The sequence below is a fragment of the Sinocyclocheilus anshuiensis genome, unplaced genomic scaffold (assembly GCF_001515605.1).
Source record: "Sinocyclocheilus anshuiensis isolate Anshui unplaced genomic scaffold, SAMN03320099.WGS_v1.1 scaffold70, whole genome shotgun sequence".
Classification (NCBI taxonomy): Eukaryota; Metazoa; Chordata; class Actinopteri; order Cypriniformes; family Cyprinidae; genus Sinocyclocheilus; species Sinocyclocheilus anshuiensis.
Window position 1 is genome coordinate 3,705,011 of NW_015542377.1, and position 23,311 is coordinate 3,728,321.

Below are 23,311 nucleotides of genomic sequence, written 5' to 3' on the forward strand. Positions count from 1 at the left end.
AATCGCACCAAACGATTCATTCACGAATTAGAATGAACCGATTGCAGTTGTTCTCGAGTCGACAACTCACTGATTCAAATGATCCGTTTAGTGCGAGTCTCCAGTGAACTGAATTCACAAGTAAGAGCCGGGAGATTCTGTGAGAGCGCGTGCGTCCGATGCTGTTAAAAGTAAGTTACTAATGTCGAATTTTAGCATTAATTATTGTAACTGAAAATCATATTTAGCTCAAAGCTGTCAGTTGTTTGGGAACTAAATCTGCTGTAAAGGGTGATCTGTTTTAAGCCCACTGAAATGCTTGAATGCAGACACGTTAACATCAGAGTCTCTATGTTTTAGGTCAAAAAACATTAAAATAACACAGATTAAAGGGGTCATATGATGCGATTTCAATTTTTCGTCGTCACATGTGGTTGCTGCAAGCCCGCCGGCCATTCCTCACTCAAGCCCGCCCGCCGCCGCTCACTCTAGCCCGCCGTGTGTGACGCTGTTATATGCTAATATAAAATTAAATGATAAAAGTAGCCTATATAAAACTGCAAAATAAACATTCATCTATTAGTACTTTTTACTTAAGTACATAAAAAAATCAAGTACTTTTGTACTTTCACTCGAGTAAAATTGAAAACTGAGTACTTTTACTGGAGTAATATTTTATTATACGGATCAGTACTTTTATTCAAGTACTTGATTTGTGTACTTCGTCCACCACTGCCTGAAGGTCGTTTCACACGGGATGCTTTGTGAAGTGGTAAAATCGCTGCACATGTTCCCTTGTTTCTGTAGTTGGCAGTTCTCATGTGGTGGTTAGGGGTGGATGTTGCCGAGAAGATTCCATATGAAGACTTTCAATGCAATACAATTGTCCATCAGTTGTGCTCATGTCGAATTTCAAAGTATAACATCAAAATGGGGGTGGAATGAAACCTCAAATTCATATAGAGAGAAAAAAAATGGAAATAAATTGAGAGACTAAGAAGCAGTATCCATAAGTGAACAAATAATACAGCAATATATGGCATACACTGCTATTATAGTACAAATGACCTAATTATATTTCATTGGATTACAGCATGCCTGTGGAATAAGGCCACTGGTGGAGGACGGTTATTAAATAACCTTATAATAATATAGGTGCTACAGCCCACATCTCCACATTTTCTGAAATGTCACAGCAGATGTCTTGGATTTTCTACAACAGCTGTCTTCAGTTCAGAATTTTTCAGACCTCAAGCTGGAGAATAACAATTTTGGAAAAGATTTTGCTCAAATGTTCTTGTTTATGCCAAAGTTAATCCATTTTTTAGTAGCTGCTAAATGTTTTTCAGCTGTTATTAAAGAAAGTTCATATAGGGTGTAGGTATATAAAACTAACTGTAAGAAAATCATGTTTAGATTCTATGAGATTTATGTGTCATACAGACTTTGTGTTGCATTGCCAGACTTTTGACAACCAGTATAAAGTATTTTCCACTTTACAGCTTCTTCTGCACAAACAAACTTCCAACCTAGACATTTCTGTCCATCCACATATAAAAAGTACAGACTTTTCCTCCCACAGATACACTACTGTTCAAGTTTGGGGTTGGTAAGACTTTTTTTGTTTGTCTGTTTTGTTTTTGTTTTCTGAAAGAAGTATCTTATGCTCACCAAGGCTGAATGCACTTGATCAAAAACACATTAAAAGCAGTAATATTGTGAAACATGATTACAATTTAAAATAACTGTTTTCTATTTTAATATATAATTTATTCCTGTGATGGCAAAGTTGAATTTTCAGCAGTCATTACTCCAGACTTTAGTGTCACATGATCCTTCAGAAATCACTCTAATATGCCGATTTGGTCAAGAAACATTTCTTATTATCAATATTGAAACCAGTTGTACTGCTTAATATTTTTTTGGAAGTTATGACACCTTTTTTCTTTGATGGACAAAGTTTAAAAGAACATTTACTTACAATAGAAATACTTTGTAACTGTCTCTTTTGATAAATTTAATGCATCCTTGCTCCAGTATTCATTTGAAATAAAACTTCTAAATGGTAGTGTATAGAGTTTTGCTCACTGACATCTATTTAAGTGTCTCCAACCAATCTCTCAGGATCTGAAGATTTGTTGGCACTAATCTGCCCAACTTTATCAAATGCACTTCTTATTCAAAAGTTGTTTCAAGGCATGAAATTGTGAGGAAGTGAGCCAATCAAATTGGAACAGCTAGAATACAATACGCATCAGACAGTCAGTGAACGCACTGTAAGCAGTACATCTGAGGCTGAGATTAAGACACATATTAGTGAAATACTAGGGAAAACTAGGTTGCTGCTGGAAGAGGTGTTAGTGAGGCCAGCAGGGGGTGCTCACCCTGTGGTCGTCAAAAGACATCACTGGAAAGTTTGCAGAGTCTCAAAGTGTATATCGACTTTACAAAGCAGATAAGCTGACTGTCATCCTGAGCAGAAACGTCTTGAAAAAAAAAATGTTGATTCCTACATGTATACTTCTAAACATCAAAAAACTTCTTATCTAGCAAAGCTAAGATGCAAATGTGCTGAGGTTTCTGATAGTCCAGGACAGATGTTCTGTACTCGAAAGCAATGCATTTAAAAGTGGATTACATCTAACAACAAACTAATCCACCTCTGCCTGAGAAAGTCTGTACATCTTGCATAAAAAAGAATATATGCTGAGTATTACAACGTAAGCCTTTCTCTAGCACATGATTACTATGCTGGTCTTTTTGATAATTGGTGAAACAATCCATGAGTCTAACAGCTCTGCGTATTCATTAAACAAGAAACAAATGTAAAGACCTGAATGTTTGATATTCCAGTCAGACACAGAACGACACACATTGAAACACAATCAGCAGCATGCGAAATACAACAAGCTTGGGAGCAAAATGCTATAACTCATGTCTGTAGACTAGACACATTGCGTCTCCTGAACCTGTGCAATATGTCGGGCTTTCTGAATATGTGAAGTGTCGGTTGTACCATAGTGAGAGCACTGAGCCCTTGAGGGTAAACGAGGGTAAAAGAGCAATGTTCAGCTCACAGCTGGGCTGAGTGAGATTCGCTAGTGGCCACACAAATGCCCTTATTGCTTTTCTCCTCAGGGCTTTCTGCTAGGCAGATTGCTGCCTCCTGTTTATTGACTAATTTTTTTTTCTCAGACGTCCTTGACAGTGTTGGAGATGTATACAGGGAATTATTACAGTGTTACACAAATTTAACAAAATCTTGCTTCTGGGTTTCTCAGACAAGAAGCTTTTTAGTGATGGCATTGACAAGCACATTATGAAATGTAAAAATGTTTGTTAACATTAGATTGCAAAAGTTACTACTTTCATAGTAAATGCAAAAACATTTTCATTTGATATATATTAAAAAATAAAATAAAAATGAGGTGGCACATACTGGCTACCTCTGAATTTTGATTAAACAAATAAATAGTTTGAAATTAAAATAAAAGTAATAAAATAAAATAGTTTAAGAATAATTTATTATTTTTGTTTGATAAAAGGGTGGCTCACCCTTTAATAACAAACAAATAAATAGCTTGAAATTAAAATAAATCAAAAGATTTAAAACTCAGAACATCTGTTTAGCCGATACTTTCTTCCAAAGCAGCTTACAAATGAGGAATACGAGGCAATAACACAACAAGTGCTAGCAATACAAAATTTCAAACAGCAGTTAAGAACTTAAAGAACAGATGAGCTATCACCTATTTCTTGAATATTATCAAGGATTCGGCTGCCCAGATATAGTTAGAAAGATCATTCCACCAGCAATAATGAATTTATTCATTGATAATTTTGTTTGATAAACAGGTGCCTCACCCTTAATGAAGGAAGGAAGGAAGGATGAAAGAAAGAAAAAGATCTCTTGCTTGGATTGTACTAGAGGTCTGTGCGGGACTGTTTTTTTAGTCCCGCTCCCGCAAGGTTCTACTCCGCACCCACCCGCTCCCGCTATATATTCACTCTTTGTTCACCCGCTGTCCGCTTAGAATAATTTTCTTCCCGACTTTGATAAACAGGTGCCTCACCCTTAATGAAGGAAGGAAGGAAGGATGAAAGAAAGAAAAAGATCTCTTGCTTGGATTGTACTAGAGGTCTGTGCGGGACTGTTTTTTTAGTCCCGCTCCCGCAAGGTTCTATCCTGCACCCACCCGCTCCCGCTATATATATTTACTCTTTGTTCACCCGCTGTCCGCATAGAATAATTTTCTTCCCGACCCGACCATTCCTGCTAAATTTAGATCTCGTTTACAGAATCTCACATTTAAATTTCCGCCACTGAAAGAAAGATAGGCTGACAAATAAAAGTGTAGTCTGCATACAATTGTATGTTATTTTATTCATCTTGTTTCATCTTGAATTTATTGACTTTGACTTGAATTTATATGAATTATCTTAAGACACAAAATTAGTTTAATATTTTATGCAACACAGTAGGAAAAAAAGTGTCAAAGAAAATTAAAATGTTGTACAAAAATTGTATTTCTTATTTTTATTCGTCTTGTCAGGATACAATTCATTTAACATTGACAACACAATAGGGAAAAAGTGTCGCAGAGAGAAAAAAAAAATGTAGGTTGTACAAAAATAGCCTATTAGCTATTTTTATTCATCTTGTCAAAATACTAAATTCGTTTGACATTTTTCTGTTAACACAGTAGGAAAAGTGTCGCAGGGAAAAATAAATAAATATGACATCTTTCATTTCAAATTATATAAAAGTGTAGTCTGCACAAAATTGTATGTTATTTTATTCGTCTTGTCAAGAGTCTTGAATTTATTGACTTTTTATATGAATTATCTTAAGACACAAAATTTGTTTAATATTTTATGCAACACAGTAGGAAAAAAGTGTCAGAGAAAATAAAAAATTTTGTACAGAAATTGTATTTCTTATTTTTATTCGTCTTGTCAGGATACAATTCGTTTAACATTGACAACACAATAAGGAAAAAGTGTCGCAGAGAGAAAAAAAAAATGTAGGTTGTACAAAAATAGCCTATTAGCTATTTTTATTCGTCTTGTCAAAATACTAAATACACAGTAGGAAGTATTGTGACTAGGTGTCGCAGAGAAAAATAAATAAATGCGACATCTTTCATTTAAAATTATAGGCTAAGCAAAATATAAACAAAACCGAGTTGAACGTCCCTGCTACCGCGTTTTATTTGGGAATTAATCCCGCGGCGCAAAAAATGAGGTCGGGTCCCGCGGTTCCTGCGGGAGAGCCGCGGGAATGCAGACCTCTAGATTGTACCACCTTTCTCTGTCATTCACTGGGACCAGCCACAATGAGATTTTTTTTTCTTCTAAACCGAGCTATAAGCAGCAGGGTAAAAATTGGAGGGTTACAAAATAACAAATATATAACATGTAGAGAGGTTTGGACAGCTCTTGTGGAATTAAACGTGAAGGGTAGTTAAGTGAAATGAAAGCATAAACACTTAACTACCCGAGTCAGAGCTACTCAACTACAACTACTAAATACTACAAACTATAGCCTATTCTGAAGACTTATTTCGCAGAAGTGCTTCAAATGTGATAAACACGCTTACCGTGATATAACCCAACAGTAGACTACATTCCACATGTAGTCTACCTGCCTCATTAATAAGAAAAACCAAGACAGCAGTTCTTTTATCTAAAGGGATCTTGAGGATTCGTGGCTCTTGAGCTTTTCAAAGTTGAGTAGCCCTGAGGACAGGAACATGACATTGGGGACTGGAATACAATGGTGAAGGATCTTAATAGAAAGGACACTGAGTATGTAAGTGAGCACTGTTACCTTTCTCACTAACATGACAGACTCAAGACAATAATGTCTGAGATGTCACAAGAGAAAACAGTGTGCATTGTTATAGTTGAAACACTAAAAGTTGCCTAAGGGTACCGACACCCTAGACAATAATACAGCTTGAAAAAGATCAGACAAAACTAGTGTGTCTATTAAAACACAGTCCACATGGATTTGCTCCATTGATATGTCAGGATTTAAAGAGTATGATACAATGACCTGAAACATCAAACAATCTCACAGCAAGTTTATAAAGGATTCTTTTTCCACTGTGGAGGTTCATTCAGCACCTTGAAAAATACAGAATGGCATTAAATATCATGAGCTGGGATGGTTGTCAGACACAGTCTGAAGGAGAATCAAAAGAGGATCAATCTGTTAAATAGCTTACACTAAAGATGATTAAGTGCCACCATAAAGCTGTTGGCTTTTATTGTCTTCCACGCATTCAAACTAATGTTAAATGCCACTGTAACACATTAGCATATGGATAGAAGTGAAAGAACTAATCATGCATTGAATAATCGTGCATCCTTTCGAATTGTGATCTAAATTTATGACTGAATGAATTATAAAGACAAAAGGGCTTTGTTATAATGTCTGAAAGATCATTGAGAGTGAAATGCCAAAGCTTTATCAGCATTCAGACTACACATCTGAGAATGGTCGAGTTAATCAGTTGAAATTCATTTGTAGTTTGCTATTTTTAGGCATCTGTTGTTACCTAGCAGGGACGATTCAATATCTGGTTGGTTCCCTACAGTTATTAGCCTTGGTGCAGAAAGTGCAAAGGCAGTTTTCTGTATGATTACTAAGTCAACAATAAAAAAAGTGTTTATTTTCTTTCTATCTCTCAATCTCTTCTTTTCTATTTCATTCTTTGTTAAAGATCGCTGGAGAAAAAGCACCTTACAGCATTTCTGTTTCAATCGTGACACTATAATACATTGGCATGCCAGAATACAAGTTTTTCAAATAAACAAACAAAATGCACAAATTTACAGACCAATGGATATTATTTTAAGATTCGTTTAAACACTTAAAAGGGTATGAGCTAATCTCTCAAGAGATCATACAGGCAAACATCAAGGTGATAAAACTAAACTGGCTGGAAAGGCTCTTGACGCAGAAAGCTTTTTCATTTCAGAGTCTGCTCTTTTATGTTTCCTCTCAGCTGCACTGAAATGAATGTGTTTAGAGGGAAAACAACGGAAACGTTTTCTAATTAACAGATGGAATTAATGCGGACGGAACACAGTATAATACAGCGGTAAGGCAAATCCACAATCTACAGCATCACAGGAAAATAAATTATGTCTAAGAGCTGTGAGCTTGCTGTCTGAATTAAATGTGATGGGAGAGGAAGACTGTAGCTGTGAAATAATATATACAAACACTATAAATAAATATATAAAATCTATATGTATGTGTTTATTATCCAAAGCAAACATTTTGACAATATATCTGTTACCTGAGAATTGAACCCACGACCTTAGCATTAATCTCTATAGTCCCATCTAGAACATGTATAAAAAAGCTGCCTCTTACACGGATACATGGGCTGAATTCAGCTCATCAGGAGTTATCCAGAGAAACTGACATTGCTTTGAAACACATTTTGGCTTTCGGGTACCATCTAGCATTTCAGGCCTGAGGGCTCTTGAGAGCGAGCCTCCATACCACCATTCGCCAAAATTCCATCTCCAAACACTTTTCACATTAAAAGTCTAATCTGGATGGACACTGCTTCTCCAAAATGAAGAAACAGGGCTATATTTACACACGGTCTTCACACTTTCAGTCTGTGATGTCCAGCTCCTCGGGGGTCTGGCTGGTCTGGTTGAGTTATTCTACCTGCATCCAGGAGATATATGTGCCCTGTAAGTAAAGGGAACTAATTCCTGGTAGAAGCCTGGCTGTTTGCCTGGCAGAGATAGTCTGATAAGATCAGAGCTACACAGTAGCCTCATTTCTCCATATTTCAGCCGCTGCTGTGAAATTCCCACAAAAGTAAGCTGCCACAGAGTTTCCAGACTGTGGTACTGAGGTCTGACATTGGGTAAAGTTCAGAATAGTTGAGGAGGACTAATTGCCTTCATTAGTTATTCAGTGACCGTTTTGTGCAGAAATTCTCCAAAGCACACTGTGGTCTCTAACAAAATGGGATGCAACCACGTGCGCACCAAGAGTCCCTGGCCCATTCATTATCAAAGCTCAGAGAGAAACCTCATTCAAACAGTTACAGAAACTCCAAACTTCTCATTTTATTAGAAAGCATCTGCCAATTTCCTACAAACAATATGGTGGGGTGAAACAGAGATTTGCTGATCTAATTAACTGCCTGCAGGATAGGAAACACAATGAACATGGTAACTTGTTCTACTTTGCATATTAAACAAGCAAGCATACACTAGAATTCCCCCGTGGAAATGTTATTTTAAATTGATGTAAAGCCAACCATCCCATATTTAATGGCTATACTATATAAAGTATCAAGCTCTGAATATTAATTATTTGATGCAGCAAAAAAAAAAAAAAAGTAAAAATACATAGTTACTCCAGTATAAGCTCATGTTCATTTCGGGAGCCTCAACAGGCACATGAGTCGACAGAGCGACAGGCAGAAGCTCTCTGCTTCACAAGCACAACTGACTACAGGCTTGCTGAACAGCTCTGACACTTGTACCAGCCCTAAAAACAGCATGAACTCCTACACAATCAGTCCATTTCTGCTCCACAAGTCCTTGAGGATGGCATGAGTATCCCTGTTCTGCAGTGTACAAGAATCTAAAATGATCTGCTTATGTAGGAGTATGACAGCATGCTCTCAGAGGCTTTATTCATGAAGACATTCACTGAAATGCTAAATTTAAATTGCCGGCCAAAAGTGGCAAATGTACACACATATGATTCAGTTATAAAAATGACATTTCTTTAAAAAGCAGAGACAAGAATTATTCTTTAAGATCAAACAACCTTTTCGATTACATGCACCTTTGGCATTTGGAACTAACAACTGTATTTACTGCTAATCTTAAACTGTCTCATTCACACAACAACAGTCAGAGGTGGATAAAATACTGTATGATCAAGTAGCCAAAACCAGTGACTCGAATAATGCCTGTAACCATGGTAGTAGTAACAGATGTCAATGGAAAATGTCAAATATCAATGGGTATCATTTCACATATCACCCAAACTTGTGATTAAAATTTGTCTGAGACTCCAGTAATTTTAAACTAGTTTGAAATAGTTGTACAATTCTGGCAAATAAACCTTTTACATATTAAAAGTAAACGATAAACAGTTATTATATTAAATCTATATTATAATCAATTCTACATTATTACTATTTTGCCTAAAAAAAAAAGGAAAAAAATACAATAAATCGTATGAAAAATAAAAGTATGAAAAATGAACATACAGTACATTTTGAGATTTGCTAAAGATTGAATTTAACAGTGTTATTTGAATTAGTTTTTTAATTTTTAATTTTTTAGTTAATTAAGACAGTAAAGATAGTAAAGGTAAAAGTAATGTAAAAACAGAAGAAATGACCAAAAACAATTAAATATCCAATATCTACAGATAATATATATCCAATATCAATTCATAATGTAAAAAAAAAACTATCAACCTAAATAAATAACTACAAAAAAATAAAATACACACATATTGTTCATCCCTAAAATAAATAAAGCACATTTTTCTGTAAATTTAGCCAAAGTCTCTTTATATGGAACCAAGACAGGTATGAATTTCTCAAATACTATGAAGCCCAAACCAAAGAAAAGATTTGAGTCTCTGGAATATAGTCTTAAAAATAATTATTATAATTATAATAATTAATAATTATACTTATTTGTTTTAATATTTGAGTAGCAGCTCATGCTCAAGGAAACAATGAGGCATTAGGTTTATCTAGGAGCCACACTTTTGTTAACCACACTTTCCCTTTATCCATTAGACTATCACCACACCTGGATTGCAAAATTTCCATTTGGGTCAAAAACTTTGAAACCACATGAAATAAGGACACAGTACCTCCGAGGCTGGTATGGGAGCTTTCTCTGGCACAGAGTAAAAGTTTCTGACTGGCTTATAAATCATGGAACAATCATCTGAGACAACCCAAACATTTCTGACATTATAATTTCCTGAGGAGAGGAGTGTCTTATCAGCCTCTGACATGATTCCAGCCTCATCGCCTCCAGACACAGATGCAACAAACCCAAAAAATTATTCCTGAGCGGAAAGATAAACAGGCATCAGCGAGGTAGAACAAACAAGCTATATGGACAACAGAAAGCCTGCATTCAACTAGGGCTGCACGATAAATCGCATGCGATATTTAACACGCATCTTATCAGTAAAGCCGGTTCTGTAATCAGCGGTAAATCTCCATCACGTGCGTGCTTTCACATTGAGCAGCATTAACTACACAGAGCCGTTGTTCACTGACGAGCTGCGCAAAAAAACGCGCGAATATGAACGTGGTTTTGCGCAGCTCATCAGTGAACAACGGCTCTGTGTAGTTAATGCTGCTCAATGTGAAAGCACGCACGTGATGGAGATTTACCGCTGATTACAGAACCAGCACGCACGTGATGGAGATTTACCACTGATTACAGAACCGGCTTTCTGACAAGATGCGCATTAAATATCGCATGCGATTTATCGTGCAGCCCTACATTCAACACAATGAATAATGCTATTTTTAGGCTGACTCAAATCTTCAGTCCAACTCTATCAGAATGCTTGTCATTTGGATGGTCCAGATGGTGAAACTTATCTATAGAGACGAATCCGATGCAATGCAGCCAATACTCCAGTACCTTGTTTGTTACTTTCCTCTCCTCAACACTAAACTGTCATTACCATAATGATTCTCTTGAAGAATGTCTCATCCAGTCAGGGTCACAGTATCATTACATAATCCTTTGCAGCACAGCGGCTTTCACACTACAAGATTATGCTAATGAGCTTATAGCTACATCTGGACCCACAGGCGTGAGTGTAAAACAAACCTAATCTGCAAAACAATAATTGTGCGCTGAATAACCTTCCCTCGATTACTCAAGTTAATTGGAAGATACAGTGCAAAGTATGTGCGTAAAAGCTGATATTCAGCGATTTAGCAAACCACTTCGAGAGCTCGACATTATAGAAGATTGTGGTTAATTAATGATATGGATTGAATAATTAAGTGAGCAAAGCGAGCTGCAGCCAGATACCTTTTTGTCCTTGGTGACATCTTCCTCTTTCTTAGCCATATCTAGGTCAGTGACTCCGCGACTGAACTCGTCCATTGTGCTGTCGGGGAGGGGAATCTCCTCTGCATCTATGTCTGTCTCATCTGCAGCCGGCTTTTCGGCCCCTGTGAGCTCCCGCCCTTTAGAGAGAAACAATTCATCTAGATAAACATTTATTACAGAGATGGAAAGCATGATATAGGGATTAAAGGAAAAATTCACTGAAAAAATATGCCATTGCAAGCTTTTTAAGCATGAGCCTTTTTATAGGTTTATGCCATGCATTGTTTTGTTGTTGAAACATGGAAACTATAGAGTTTAAAGGGTCTGTTTTGCAGTAAGTGAGATTTAAAAAATGTTTTTTTTTTGCCATTATTAACACAGTTATGTACACAAATAGATTTATTCTGGCCAAACACTGATGTTGTCTGTGTAAACTGTGGATCCCCTTTGGGACGGTGGTGTTACTGATATGGGGCCACATGTTATGACCACACCTTCACTCGGTCTGTACAGCGGGTCTGTATTTCTGGAAATGGTTAGTTGACAAGTTGACATGACATGGCAAGCAGTGACTGCCGTGTCCTGTGGTGCGACATGCTATACTACATGTAAAACTATTTTGAACAACATTCTTGTATTGTAATTACTTATCATGCTTTGGATTTTTTTACATTAATTACATTAATTGAGGGACTAAATTATATATTTTTATTTTTCAATGTCACACCGTAGTAAATTGCTATATATAAACAAATAAATCAATTCATTGTCATTAAATTAAAATACAATTTGGAGGGATTATAGCTATTTTAGGGTGACAGTTTAACCCAGATCATAAACTGTGTATTGTGTTACTGAACATAACACAAGTTAAAAAAAGAAAATAGTACTGAGGTCAGAGGCATTTACTCCACACTCAACTACACGTACACAGTAATGAGACACAGTCCTCCACAGATGTTCACTGACATTTCCACATGCTAAAAGGCAATTGTGGAGCAGAAAAAAATTAAATAAAACTCTGTATCTGGCCAGATGGAAAACAAAACAAAACAAAACACACAAAACACAAAACAAAATCCTATTCACAGCATATTGCACAGTGGCCTAGACATTTTATTTTCCCCATTTGCCTAATATAAAATATTAACTAATATCAATATTTATGTGAATTTAATTACATATTTAAAAAAAATAATTAACAAATTTGAAGCAACAAAAATGTGTTAATTATTGGCACAAAGATGCTAAAATATGTTTAAAACTCAAACCACTTTATTTTTCTCTTGCACATCTACAATAAAATAAAAATCGATAAAAATCATGTTTACACGATAATTTCCCTTTTTTTTTTAAAACTTAGACAGCTATATCAAAAACTCCTCTTGCTGGCATAAATATGCTCAAGCAACTTACATAGGATGTTAAAATATGTTTTTAAAACTTCATAAACGTAGGCTGTGATGCACTATACTTATTTGTCGGCAGGTTTTGAAGTAATTTAAGCAGTTACGCGGTCGTTTGGTTGTGAAGTGTCAGTTCTGAGAACGGTTCGCTGTTCCTCCTGTGGAAAGGGGTTATTAAGGTCTCCCTGTCCTAACACTGGGACTGCAGTGGAGCTGTTAGACATAGTGAGTCCCATCCATGTGACACTGCAGCGTGTTGGTGCTGGGGAATACTGTGTGGATTAGATGCAGTGCGTGGGTGAATGAGAGCTCATTTGCATTTGAAAAGAAAACCTGTCTGGAGGGAGCTGTGGGAGGATGATCAGCCTGAACCCATGGCCCATGCACCATGAGATCTGCCCCTCAGACACAAGCAATCATATATAGGTGCTGTACCATGCTGCCTATCAAAGCCCCGGCTCACAAAGACTTCTTCTAACTGACTGTGCTGGATTGCACAAAAATACCTCGAACAACCGCATGGATTTTCCCTTTGCTAAATCAAAGTGTGTCAGAGATCAGCAGCAACATCACTCATCTGTAATCCCATCACACCAAGTTCAAGAGGCACAAACAGACAATCAATTACAGGGAGTTCGAAGAATAAAAACCTGTCGTGAAAGATGACTACACTGACAAAGAAGTGGGAAGAAAAGAGTTAATTACAGTACCTGGTACTCCCGAATCTGTGCATGTCTTGTCAGTGTCACCATCTTCCTGGCCATCTGCGTTCTGCTGGGTGTGCTGCAGGCTAAGTTTATGACAGACCTCAAAAGCCTGACCCACTGTCCTCACTATTCGCATGGCTTGGCTCTGCAGAGAAATGAAAGAGCGCTTAGTATTATTAATGCACTGAAATCAAAGTTCCTGGCTGAAACAAAACTTCTGCAAGTCAAAACTGAAAATGCTAATATTTATCACACAGAATTAATAATACAAGGACTTTTATTAGAAATTAATGGATGGACCCGTGTACTTATATCCTGTACACCTGGATTGTATACTTCCACCTACTGGACATGCATTTCTTCTGGATTTTCTTTAAATCCAGCATAACTATTAGATAACCAAGTAACAATGTCCTTTCATAATAAATTAAGCAAATAAATATGCAAACATGCAAAGAAATAATTACACAAACAAATGAGCAAATAAATATATATGCAAACAAATAAGCAAATAAATATAAATACATAAGTATACATAAAAGCATACGTGAATAAATATGCGAATGAATGAATGAGCAAATTAATAAAGGATAGATAGATATACAGACAGACAGACATAGACAGAAAGACAGTTATTCATAAAGAATAACAATAATAAAAAAGACATGCTGCACTGAAAGGTAAATATTACACAAGTTTTAAGAGCAAAGCCCTCAGTGGTGTGTGCATAATACTCATCGCATTAGCTCAGAATGTCAGATGAGGGCCACAGAGGGGGTCTGTGTTTTCTGGCTCAGAGTGTCCGGAAGAATCTGTAAGAATGCCACCTTTTTTCTTTTTTTTGGATGGTTTGCAATGTTGGATGCCTATCTTTTTTCGCAACTGAAAGTTACAGTCAAAATCTGACACTAACTGAGGGAAATTTTTTTGTTATGACTCATACCTTTTCATTTGATAAATCATTACAGCTTTTGATTTCCTTCCCACACTTTTAACCAGATGGTATGCTGCTGTTAGCCAGCAAATATGGAAAACAGGAATGCTGACAACCATATAAGCAGACAATCAAACGAAACTAGGAATTTCAAAGTTTAACATCAATTTAAATGTTATTAAAACTTAAAAATGACCTAAAGCTTTGAGCATACCATAGTTTGTCAAAAAAGCAATGCAGTAACATCACATTAAAAGAGGTATGGAAAGACATTTAATTGGAAACCGATGGCATTTTTTTCAACTAACTTTCAGTTTTCCATGGAATAAGTCTCTATTTTGAGTGCCATGTTGTGTAAATTGTTAGTTGTGACCATCCATTAAGTGTTAAAAAAAAACTCAAGTTACATTTCAACACTGGATACAACCATCAGTCTGCAGACTCCGTAAGACTACTGAACAAAAACTAGCTATTCTACTGAAGATCTGTTATCAGTATTTTGATAGGTGATAGCGAAAAATGGAACGACAACATTATTTCAGCTAAACTGTTTGAGTCTGTAGTCAGTACAAAGTGAAATCATCAGTGTCAATCTATTCCCAGTTTATTGAGCGAACACTTGAGCAGTTGATGTACAATTACCCAGAGCAGCTCTGTATTGCTCGGTCTGTAATGAACAGTGATGCCGGGGTGAAATGGGCCAGACGGAGCTTTCAACTCAAATGAGCTTCTTTCTGACTTCTTTCTAAAGAATCTTTGTTGAATAAAGAATACTTTTTTCTTGATTGCCTTTCGACATGGCCAAATTTCTGCAGTATAATCTATAGCTATTGACGAGCCACATTTTTTATGAGAGAAACATGGTTATATTGAGTCCATGTGTCAGGCTTTCATAACTGTTTTCAATGCTACATAGTTTTTAATATTGTAATCTCATACTGTAATCTCATTACAGTGTGCTCATTTTGTATGCTATTTGCAATTTCACATCTAAAGAAGAATGAGGCATGAAACAATACAAAATCAGGTTATTGATAACTGGAAAGTTTGTAGTATTCAGATTAGTGTCTGTTATGTCTCTCGCAGCCTTTTATGTGAAAGATCTGCTCAGGCTTACAAAACAAACAATACACAGACTAGTTTAATTGAAAAAAAAAAAATTATGTTAATTTGCATTTAGGTCTTAACTTTACTAATTTTCTGATACGTAAATCAGGTACAAGGCACGCTTTAAAAATGTTTGTTAATTCAACAGAAAAAATTAAAGTGAAAATGCTACCATAAGAACCTGTTAATTTGTAAGTTACCACACCATCTGTGGTAGTTTTTATTTTCTCTCATCTGTGCCAAAAACTCATTTGGGGTGGGGGGGGAAGAAAAAAATTAATTGTAGAAAAAAAACAAAACAATATTGCAATAATACAGGAAACCGTAACTCTTTACAATAAGGTTAACAAATGGTTGTATTAAACATACTAATTTATATTACTGATAAATTATTTGTGTGAGTGACCCTGTGAATCCACATGTATTATTATGGTGGTTATCAGTACATTTTAGGGTAAAACACAGTTTTTGCCATCCTGTACTTAATGCAGTCATACTGTATTTGTCCAAATACAGTCCGCATATGCCTATGCCTATTATATTTGACGTCTTGTATTTTCACATACACCTAGTACAGTCTGTTCTCAAGCCCTTAGCACTCTGAGATCATGGTGTATACAAACTCCTGTGATAATGTGATGTGTCATAGTGACAACTATTGCCTAGCACGAATTCCTCTCTATATTTACAGACTGTGTAGGCACCAATTCTGGAAAGAAAAAAAAAAAACGTATTTTCCCTCTGAAAAAATCTTATTTTGATTCTTGTGACATTGTAGATTAATTGCCAATATTAAAAATAAATATTTAAACCAGTCAAGCAGATTAAAACCAGATTCAGATGTCAAATCCTTCTCAGAGGTGGTGGGCGTCTTTAAACAGTTATTTAGCTTTCAAATTTGCCTCATTCAAATCCAGTGCAGAAGCTTGAAAGAGATGAGAATTCGACAGCTTTATGAACTAAAAGCATGCCCTGTCAGTATATCATCTACATGCGCCACTGCTGAATCATTGTACTGCTCTGCATGCTAGACTGACTGAGAAGAAAAATACAGCCATTCTGAAAAGTGCACTTTAGTTTCATGGCCAAGGGCTGCTGTTCCCTTTTTTCTGATGGGTTTTTTCTATATGCCCTGGAGTTAAATGAAAGAAGAGTGCTGAAGAGGGAAGGAACTGTCAGAAGACTTCATTGGCTTGGAGCTTTAATGACAGGATTCCATTGTCCAATGAAAACCATCAGTACTCAATGTCCTGACTAGAAGACACGCTCAAGAGATGCCTACCTTTTTCTTTGATTTGAAGACGTTACATCGAAACACATTGCTCTGTCCATCTCTCACTATATAACTGAAGATCTTCAGATCTTGAGAGTCGTGTGATACGTAGAATATCCTGTAAAAAAAAAAAAAAAAAAAAATTTATAATCTAACGTGTGCAGTACTGTCAAGGACAGTAGATTCCATTGAGATTTATAATCTAACGTGTGCAGTACTGTCAAGGACAGTAGATTCCATTGGAGTGAAAAAGAGAAAAATGCCTTTATTCCTGCATTTGCTTCCTTTTTCTTGCAATATTTTGGTCCAAACCACCACCGTGTACCCTTTTATCAGGTATCCATTAATGTTGTGTGGAAAGGACATTTAGAAATGACCTTTGGCTGTGTGTTTTTTTGGGCATCGAAACAAAAATGGTGCTTGAATTTTAGCAAAAAAAGCAGCAACAACATGAGTCAATGAAGCACATTCAGTTCTTGTGACACTGTGTGAGTGCATTTACCCCAATGCAAACAGGACATGTAGCAAGGAACAAGTAGCAATGCAGATCAGAGAGTAAAACACTACATAAACCAAAAGATAAATAATTGACACCATGCAAATCCAGATCAATTTCCTCCACGAGAGTAGAGGATTTTCTTCCGAGCTTGATAAAATGACAAAGCAGCTGTCACAAAGCACTGAGGAAAACCCTGAGCAGAAAAATCGGAAAGTCTCATCGCAGATGAATAAAACGCATCAATGTCAAATGCAACTTCTTTCACGCACATCCACAGAGAACCTCACATGTAAAACTGCCAAAGAAATGATAGACAAATAGCTAGATTGCAAGACAACATGACACATTCACCAAGAAGAAGCAAGCTGGTTTGGTGAGTGCCGGCTTGATGGGGGTATTTTGTATTTTGCCATTCACTAAACCTTGACAGACAAAGAAAAAATAAAAAAATAAATATATAAAAATCTTAGATTATTTCAGTGGGTTTGTCAGAGAATGAATAACTGGCAGCAGGAAGCAGAAATGCCTAAATCGACACGGTGCTTTAAAGCTATTTAAAAGCGATGGAAAGCGAGGAAAAGAGGGAAAATTCAAACGAACTAAAAACGAACAATTGCTTTACGCCAAATTGCCGCTATTTGAAAGTGAAAGTAAAATGCGCACGCCGCTTTTGCAAGCTATTTAAAAGTGAGGAAAGGAGGAAACGCCCCTGCCCCCACGGTGATACCGGTATTATCGGTGTTGTCACACGTCGATTAACTGGTGGGAAAATTTCCTCACCGTCACAACCCTACATCAAAACATAATTCTCACTGAGATTATAAAAATCACAGATCTGTGACAGTGTCCAAAAACATTCACCAGATGCTTGGGTACATAGTTCTGCAGTCAGATCATCAGAATGTGTAAAAATGGTCCTCAATTTTGGTCCTCAATCTACTTAATGAAAAATAAATGGAAAATGACATATTTGTTAGTAGATGATCCTGATTAAAATGACCCCAAACACAATACAGTGCATTAATTGCATGCTAACTTGCCCTTAAAAAAAACAAACAAAAAAACTATATTGCATGGTCTCAAAGAAAAAATGGTAAGGCAAATGTATAATAAATTATTGATTACAATTATGTGTTGTAATTTCATCATCGTCACCTGATATCAGTATACATTTCCCAATTATCTTTGAATAATTCAGTCATGATATACATCACACACCTCTAATTATCTGAGACATTAGAAATCAAATACTATATTGATCTCACCACTGAAGAGCAAGAGCAGGTTGACCCTTTGTGATAAAAGCCTGACAGTAGGCCTGTCGCAATAATCAATATATCGACTTATCGTGCAATATATGTATATGACCTCAATAATTTTTGGTGACGCAATATATCGCCCATTATATTTACTTAAAAATGAATGTCACCGTGTTTTTTTACATTCCACTTGCGCCTGTGTCTTTTGCAGCTTCTTATACATAACGTGGTATAGTCATGAGGTGCTAGTTCAAATTTTAAAAAATGCTTCTACAAAAAAAAGTTTCATCTGAAGATATGGCCTTGTTTAAGGATCTGTGCCTTTTTGCATACGGACACCTGACTGCTAAGTAGTGATTGTGTTTTTCAGGAATAGTGTGCACCCTTAATTTACAGAGAAAAGAAGGTCAGGAAAAAAATCTGTAGATGGAAAAATCTACAGATTCCAATTTTTTTTGTACTTGTTACTTTGCATTTTTTGTTAGAAAATGTTTATTTACTATTTATTCAAGTTTTTTAAGGTATCTAATATTTTGATACTTAATTTCCATGATCTAAATATTCTTAAAAATTAAAAGTTTGTTGTCATTTGGAAGTGTGTAGGCCTTCTTGCATTATTATGCTGTTACATTATGATTATATATTCAGTGGCATAAAATGGTCTTTAAAATGACAATAATATCGCTTATCGCAATTATTTCTGGGGCAATATATCGCACAACCAAAAGTTGTTATCGTGACAGGCCTACCTAACAGTGAGGAAATCTGTTTCTAAAAGCTCACAAACATCCTGAGCTGTTGTTGTATTAGCTTGGGAAATATTTATTAATGATCGCTATAGTCTTTATTTGGACAAATGCAGAATTGATATGGACCCAACATTAACACTACTAAGAATGTCAGCATGTTACATGTCAGAGCTTGCTGATACAAGATTGCAGAGATGCTAAAGGGATCGAATAGACCCTGTAAGGAAGATGTACCTAAAGAACAATCATCTCAACTATATTAACCCACTAGTCTGCTCAGGGGTGCTGTACAGATGGGTGAAGAAAAACCCCAATCATTAAGTGAATTCTCCTCGTTGCTGTTGATATTTCAGGGAGACATGCCGCATCAGCGATTTGCACAAATGACACATGCTGCTTAAGAGCTTTTTCCCACGCCACTTTAATTCATCAAGTCTGAAAGCAGAATGAAGAGCTGAAATATCTGCTGAGTATATGTAATGCACACCACATCACCCATCATAATAGAAAGAGTGATTTTACTCCACAACCATTACGTAGTCTTATTTAACTGGTTGCTCTGCTTGAGAAATGTCTAATTAAGAATATAATGAGCATATCATATCTACTAGAAGGCAAAGTGCTGGTTTGCTCATTTCTGAGATATATAAGATGCCAGTTCTAATCAATGCTATTTCTACATTCTAGGCAAGCGTGCCCATTTAACACGGGCAGAATAGGCTAAAGTGATGATAAATTAGCATTAAGATCTCAAAGCATTCATCCTGATTTAATGAAAAAATCAATAGTGATGACTTTTAGGGATGCCTGGATTGTCTAAAAATTGTTTTTCAAGGTCCCTGAAAAGAGTCATATGCAGGAGCAGGACATTGCACATTTGTACTTTTTCAGGTATCACCTGAATTATCATTGTTACTCATAACTGCTAACCTAAGTAGAACCTAAGAGCATTTTTGCTGCAGTGCCCGTGGAGCAGTTGGGGGTCTCACCTCAGTCGTGGTATTGAGGGTGGAAGAGAGCACTGGTCATTCACTCCCCCCACCTACAATCCCTGCCAGTACCGAGACTTGAACCCGCGACCTTTGGGTTACAAGTCAGACTCTCTAACCATTAGGCCAATACTGCCCCCACAGATCTAGAAACACCCTAGTAACCACCCAAAACACCTTAGCAATCAAAGAAACGCCTCAGCAACTATTCACGCAATTTCAGCTACCCACAAAATAGCATGACAGCCACCTAAAAACCACCAACCACCTTTAACACCCTAACATTGTGAGTTTTGTACAATAAATGTAAATTAAAGGCATAAAACCGACGGACCAATTCTTCAAAATGTTCGCCATTCGGCATGTATTGAAGTAACAAATCTGCCTACATCACTTCCAAATACCCCTGCCCCTCTGGTGAATTTTCAATATGTTTCTGCACAGGCAAGTGCAGTCATGAGGACTGTATAGAGGAGCCATGATTTCCTCTGCACTTTACTACTAATGAGAGATCTGAATTATTGATGCCTCTTATTATATCTCTGTTAGTAACAGCAGGCCAGTTCTCCCTGCTCCTGATGCCAAGTTTATGCTCTGGGTGACAATAAAGATGCACAAATTTCACCGTTGCTCTTCAGAAGGGGGGCAATAACAGGCAATCTCACACCTTCAGAGCTGACATGGCCCCAATCTCATCATCTTTATAGAGAGTCCCCATACACACATGATTCAGTCTCTTCAGCTTGCAGTCAAACACACTCACAGAAGCTGTTAAATGCCTCCTGGGGTTGCTGCCCCTGGTTTAGCAGGCTGTTGGAAAGCAAAAATCATTATAATCACTTAACTAGGCACAAATTACAGTCAAACTCGAGCGTTATCTTCATGGAAATTATTTAGTTTTAAATTATACTGTTTTTTCATTCATTGTACTCAACCAACTCGAAATGTTTTAAAACGAAATGCCTCCATACAAGAGGGTCAATAGACCCCAATCGTTTACTGGTTTCAGGTATGCCAGATAAAATTAAATATTGTCCTGACATGTCAGCTGCCTCATCCAATGAGTCAGGGGATTGCATATGGGCATGTCAAGTTCAAGCAGCAAATTTTGGTGAAGATGATTAATGTGTTTTGATTAGGCTTTCATGCGATTCTGCAATTGCCGAGGACACACAGCCAAACAGGATTTTAAACCGCACATTCATACTGTTACCATCAGCAGCGGTTACATAAGGAACAACTGCGTTGCTAAAAGGCTTTGCAGAGAACAAACACTTCTAAGCACTTTCTCCTGTAGCTTATTGGCTGCCGCTCTGATTACCATACAATATTTGCATTTCCTGCAGAGCTACAGAAATGAAAATCACAGAAGAACATGTCATTTTAATTTTCACAACAACAAGCTGGGTGTCCTTCAGCCACACACTGACCGAACTCACTTTCTACTGTGACTTTAAAAAGCCTGAATTACATGACATCCAAACAGATTAATTTCTCAGGGCTTTCTCTAGTTAATATGTAGTTAATACACAATTGGTATTACAGTAATCTCTATGTGAAATGTCACCATGTTCTTGCAAATACAAAGTGCATGTTGGTTCTATTGGCCTAATTCCTATGATTGCACAAAATGAGCTCATGAATATAAAATTGCTCACTTTGGCATGATTGTAGTCGATTAGAACAGTTATTGTTCAACAAGGAGCATCTTAAATGATTAATTTCTCTACTACGTGGTATGAATATGTATATGATTATAGGTCATAAATCCTTCTTAAATAAATTAATCTAACTGCATTTTATGTCTACTTAAGACATTCCAACATTTTTTTGGTGTTAAAATAAAAGTCCTATACAATCTGCAAAAGTGTAGCACGTAATGTTGTCATAGACGATTATGTTTGAAGAACTGTTTACATATCAAAGGTCTTCACAGACTTTAAGTTGAAGCTCAAACCTAACATGCAAGTAAGACAAATGTAATGTAAATGTAAAATGATGGGCACTGGCAAATTTTAAGACTAAACTGATTTAGTGACATTCACAATACATGTTTGTGTGATATTCTGAGTGTATACAAGTGATATTATGAGTGCATATGTGCGCAAACTGAGTTACCGTTCAAACGTTTGGGGTCCGATTTATTTATTTTTTAGAGAAATTAATACTTTTAATCAGCAAGGATGCATTAAATTGATCAAACAATAAAGACAGTTATAAATTATAATAACATTAATAATGATAATAACTGTACAAACTTATAATATTACAAAAGACTAATATTTCAAATAAATGCTGTTACTTTGCACTTTGTTGATCAAAGGATGAAAATGTATTTTTGGTTTGTAAATGTATTTCCACACTGAAGACTGGAGTAATGGCTTCTGAAAATTCAGCTTTACTATTACAGGAATAAATTAGTATTTAAAATATTTTAAAATAGAAAACAGTTACATAATTGTAATATTTCAAAATATGACTGTTTTACTGGATTTATGATCAAATAAACAGTCTTGGTGAGCATAAGAGAATTCTATTTAAAAAACAAAAACAAATCTAAGCTGAATCCTGAACTGTTGGGTCCCTTCAGACTCGGATCATGTAGCAGACCAATGTTATACATTTGTAGATGAAAAAGATGAATGAAGAGATAAAATGGCAGTGACAGGAAAAAAAAATGGCAAGAAATGTAGAAACGGAGGAAGCTGAAAGCAAAATGACGGCTTATGTTGAACATCAGCATATCGCTGATATGTTACATTTGAAAAGCTGAGGAATACAACTTCTATTCTGAATAACAATAACCTTAAGAACTAACAAACACAATATTTAAACAGACAATTGTCAATTAAAACAGAACAGAAGCTCACTACTTCACTACTGGCAAAAACCATCACATATTATTTTATTTTCTAACTGTGCTTTTTTACCATGTGCCACCATACAGATGAGAGAATTTAAAGGGGTCATATGATGCTTTTTTAAAGATAATTATTTGGTATAACAGAATATGTTGACGCTTTAATGTTCAAAAAACACATTATTTTTCAAATACTGTACATTATTGTAGGTCCTCTATGCCCCGCCTCTCTCAAACGCTTCGTTTTCTACAAAGTCCCTCCTTCCGACAAGCGCAGTCTGCTCTGATTGGCCAGCTGACCCAGTGCATTGTGATTGGCCGAACACCGCAAGCACTCGTCGGAAATGTAACGCCCCTTACCATAATCGCGAGCTTCGTCTTTCAAAATAAATGTAAAGACAGAGCCCGAAAGGGGAACAGAGTCGTGTGACAGACACAGTGATGAAGCTGGTATG

The 23,311-nt window shown here is 36.4% G+C and overlaps 1 protein-coding gene across 2 annotated transcripts in view; it reads right to left on the reverse strand.

Moving 5' to 3' along the window:
• LOC107692421 (carboxyl-terminal PDZ ligand of neuronal nitric oxide synthase protein-like) overlaps window positions 1-23,311 on the reverse strand; it is a 123,830-nt gene that overhangs the window by 33,398 nt on the left and 67,121 nt on the right. For both annotated transcript variants that reach the window (XM_016491469.1, XM_016491467.1), the window contains 3 exons: window positions 16,510-16,618; window positions 13,190-13,331; window positions 11,053-11,210 (listed from right to left, as the gene is read on the reverse strand). In XM_016491469.1, the coding sequence (XP_016346955.1) occupies window positions 11,053-11,210; window positions 13,190-13,331; window positions 16,510-16,618 (409 nt within the window). The remainder of the gene's footprint in view (window positions 1-11,052; window positions 11,211-13,189; window positions 13,332-16,509; window positions 16,619-23,311) is intronic.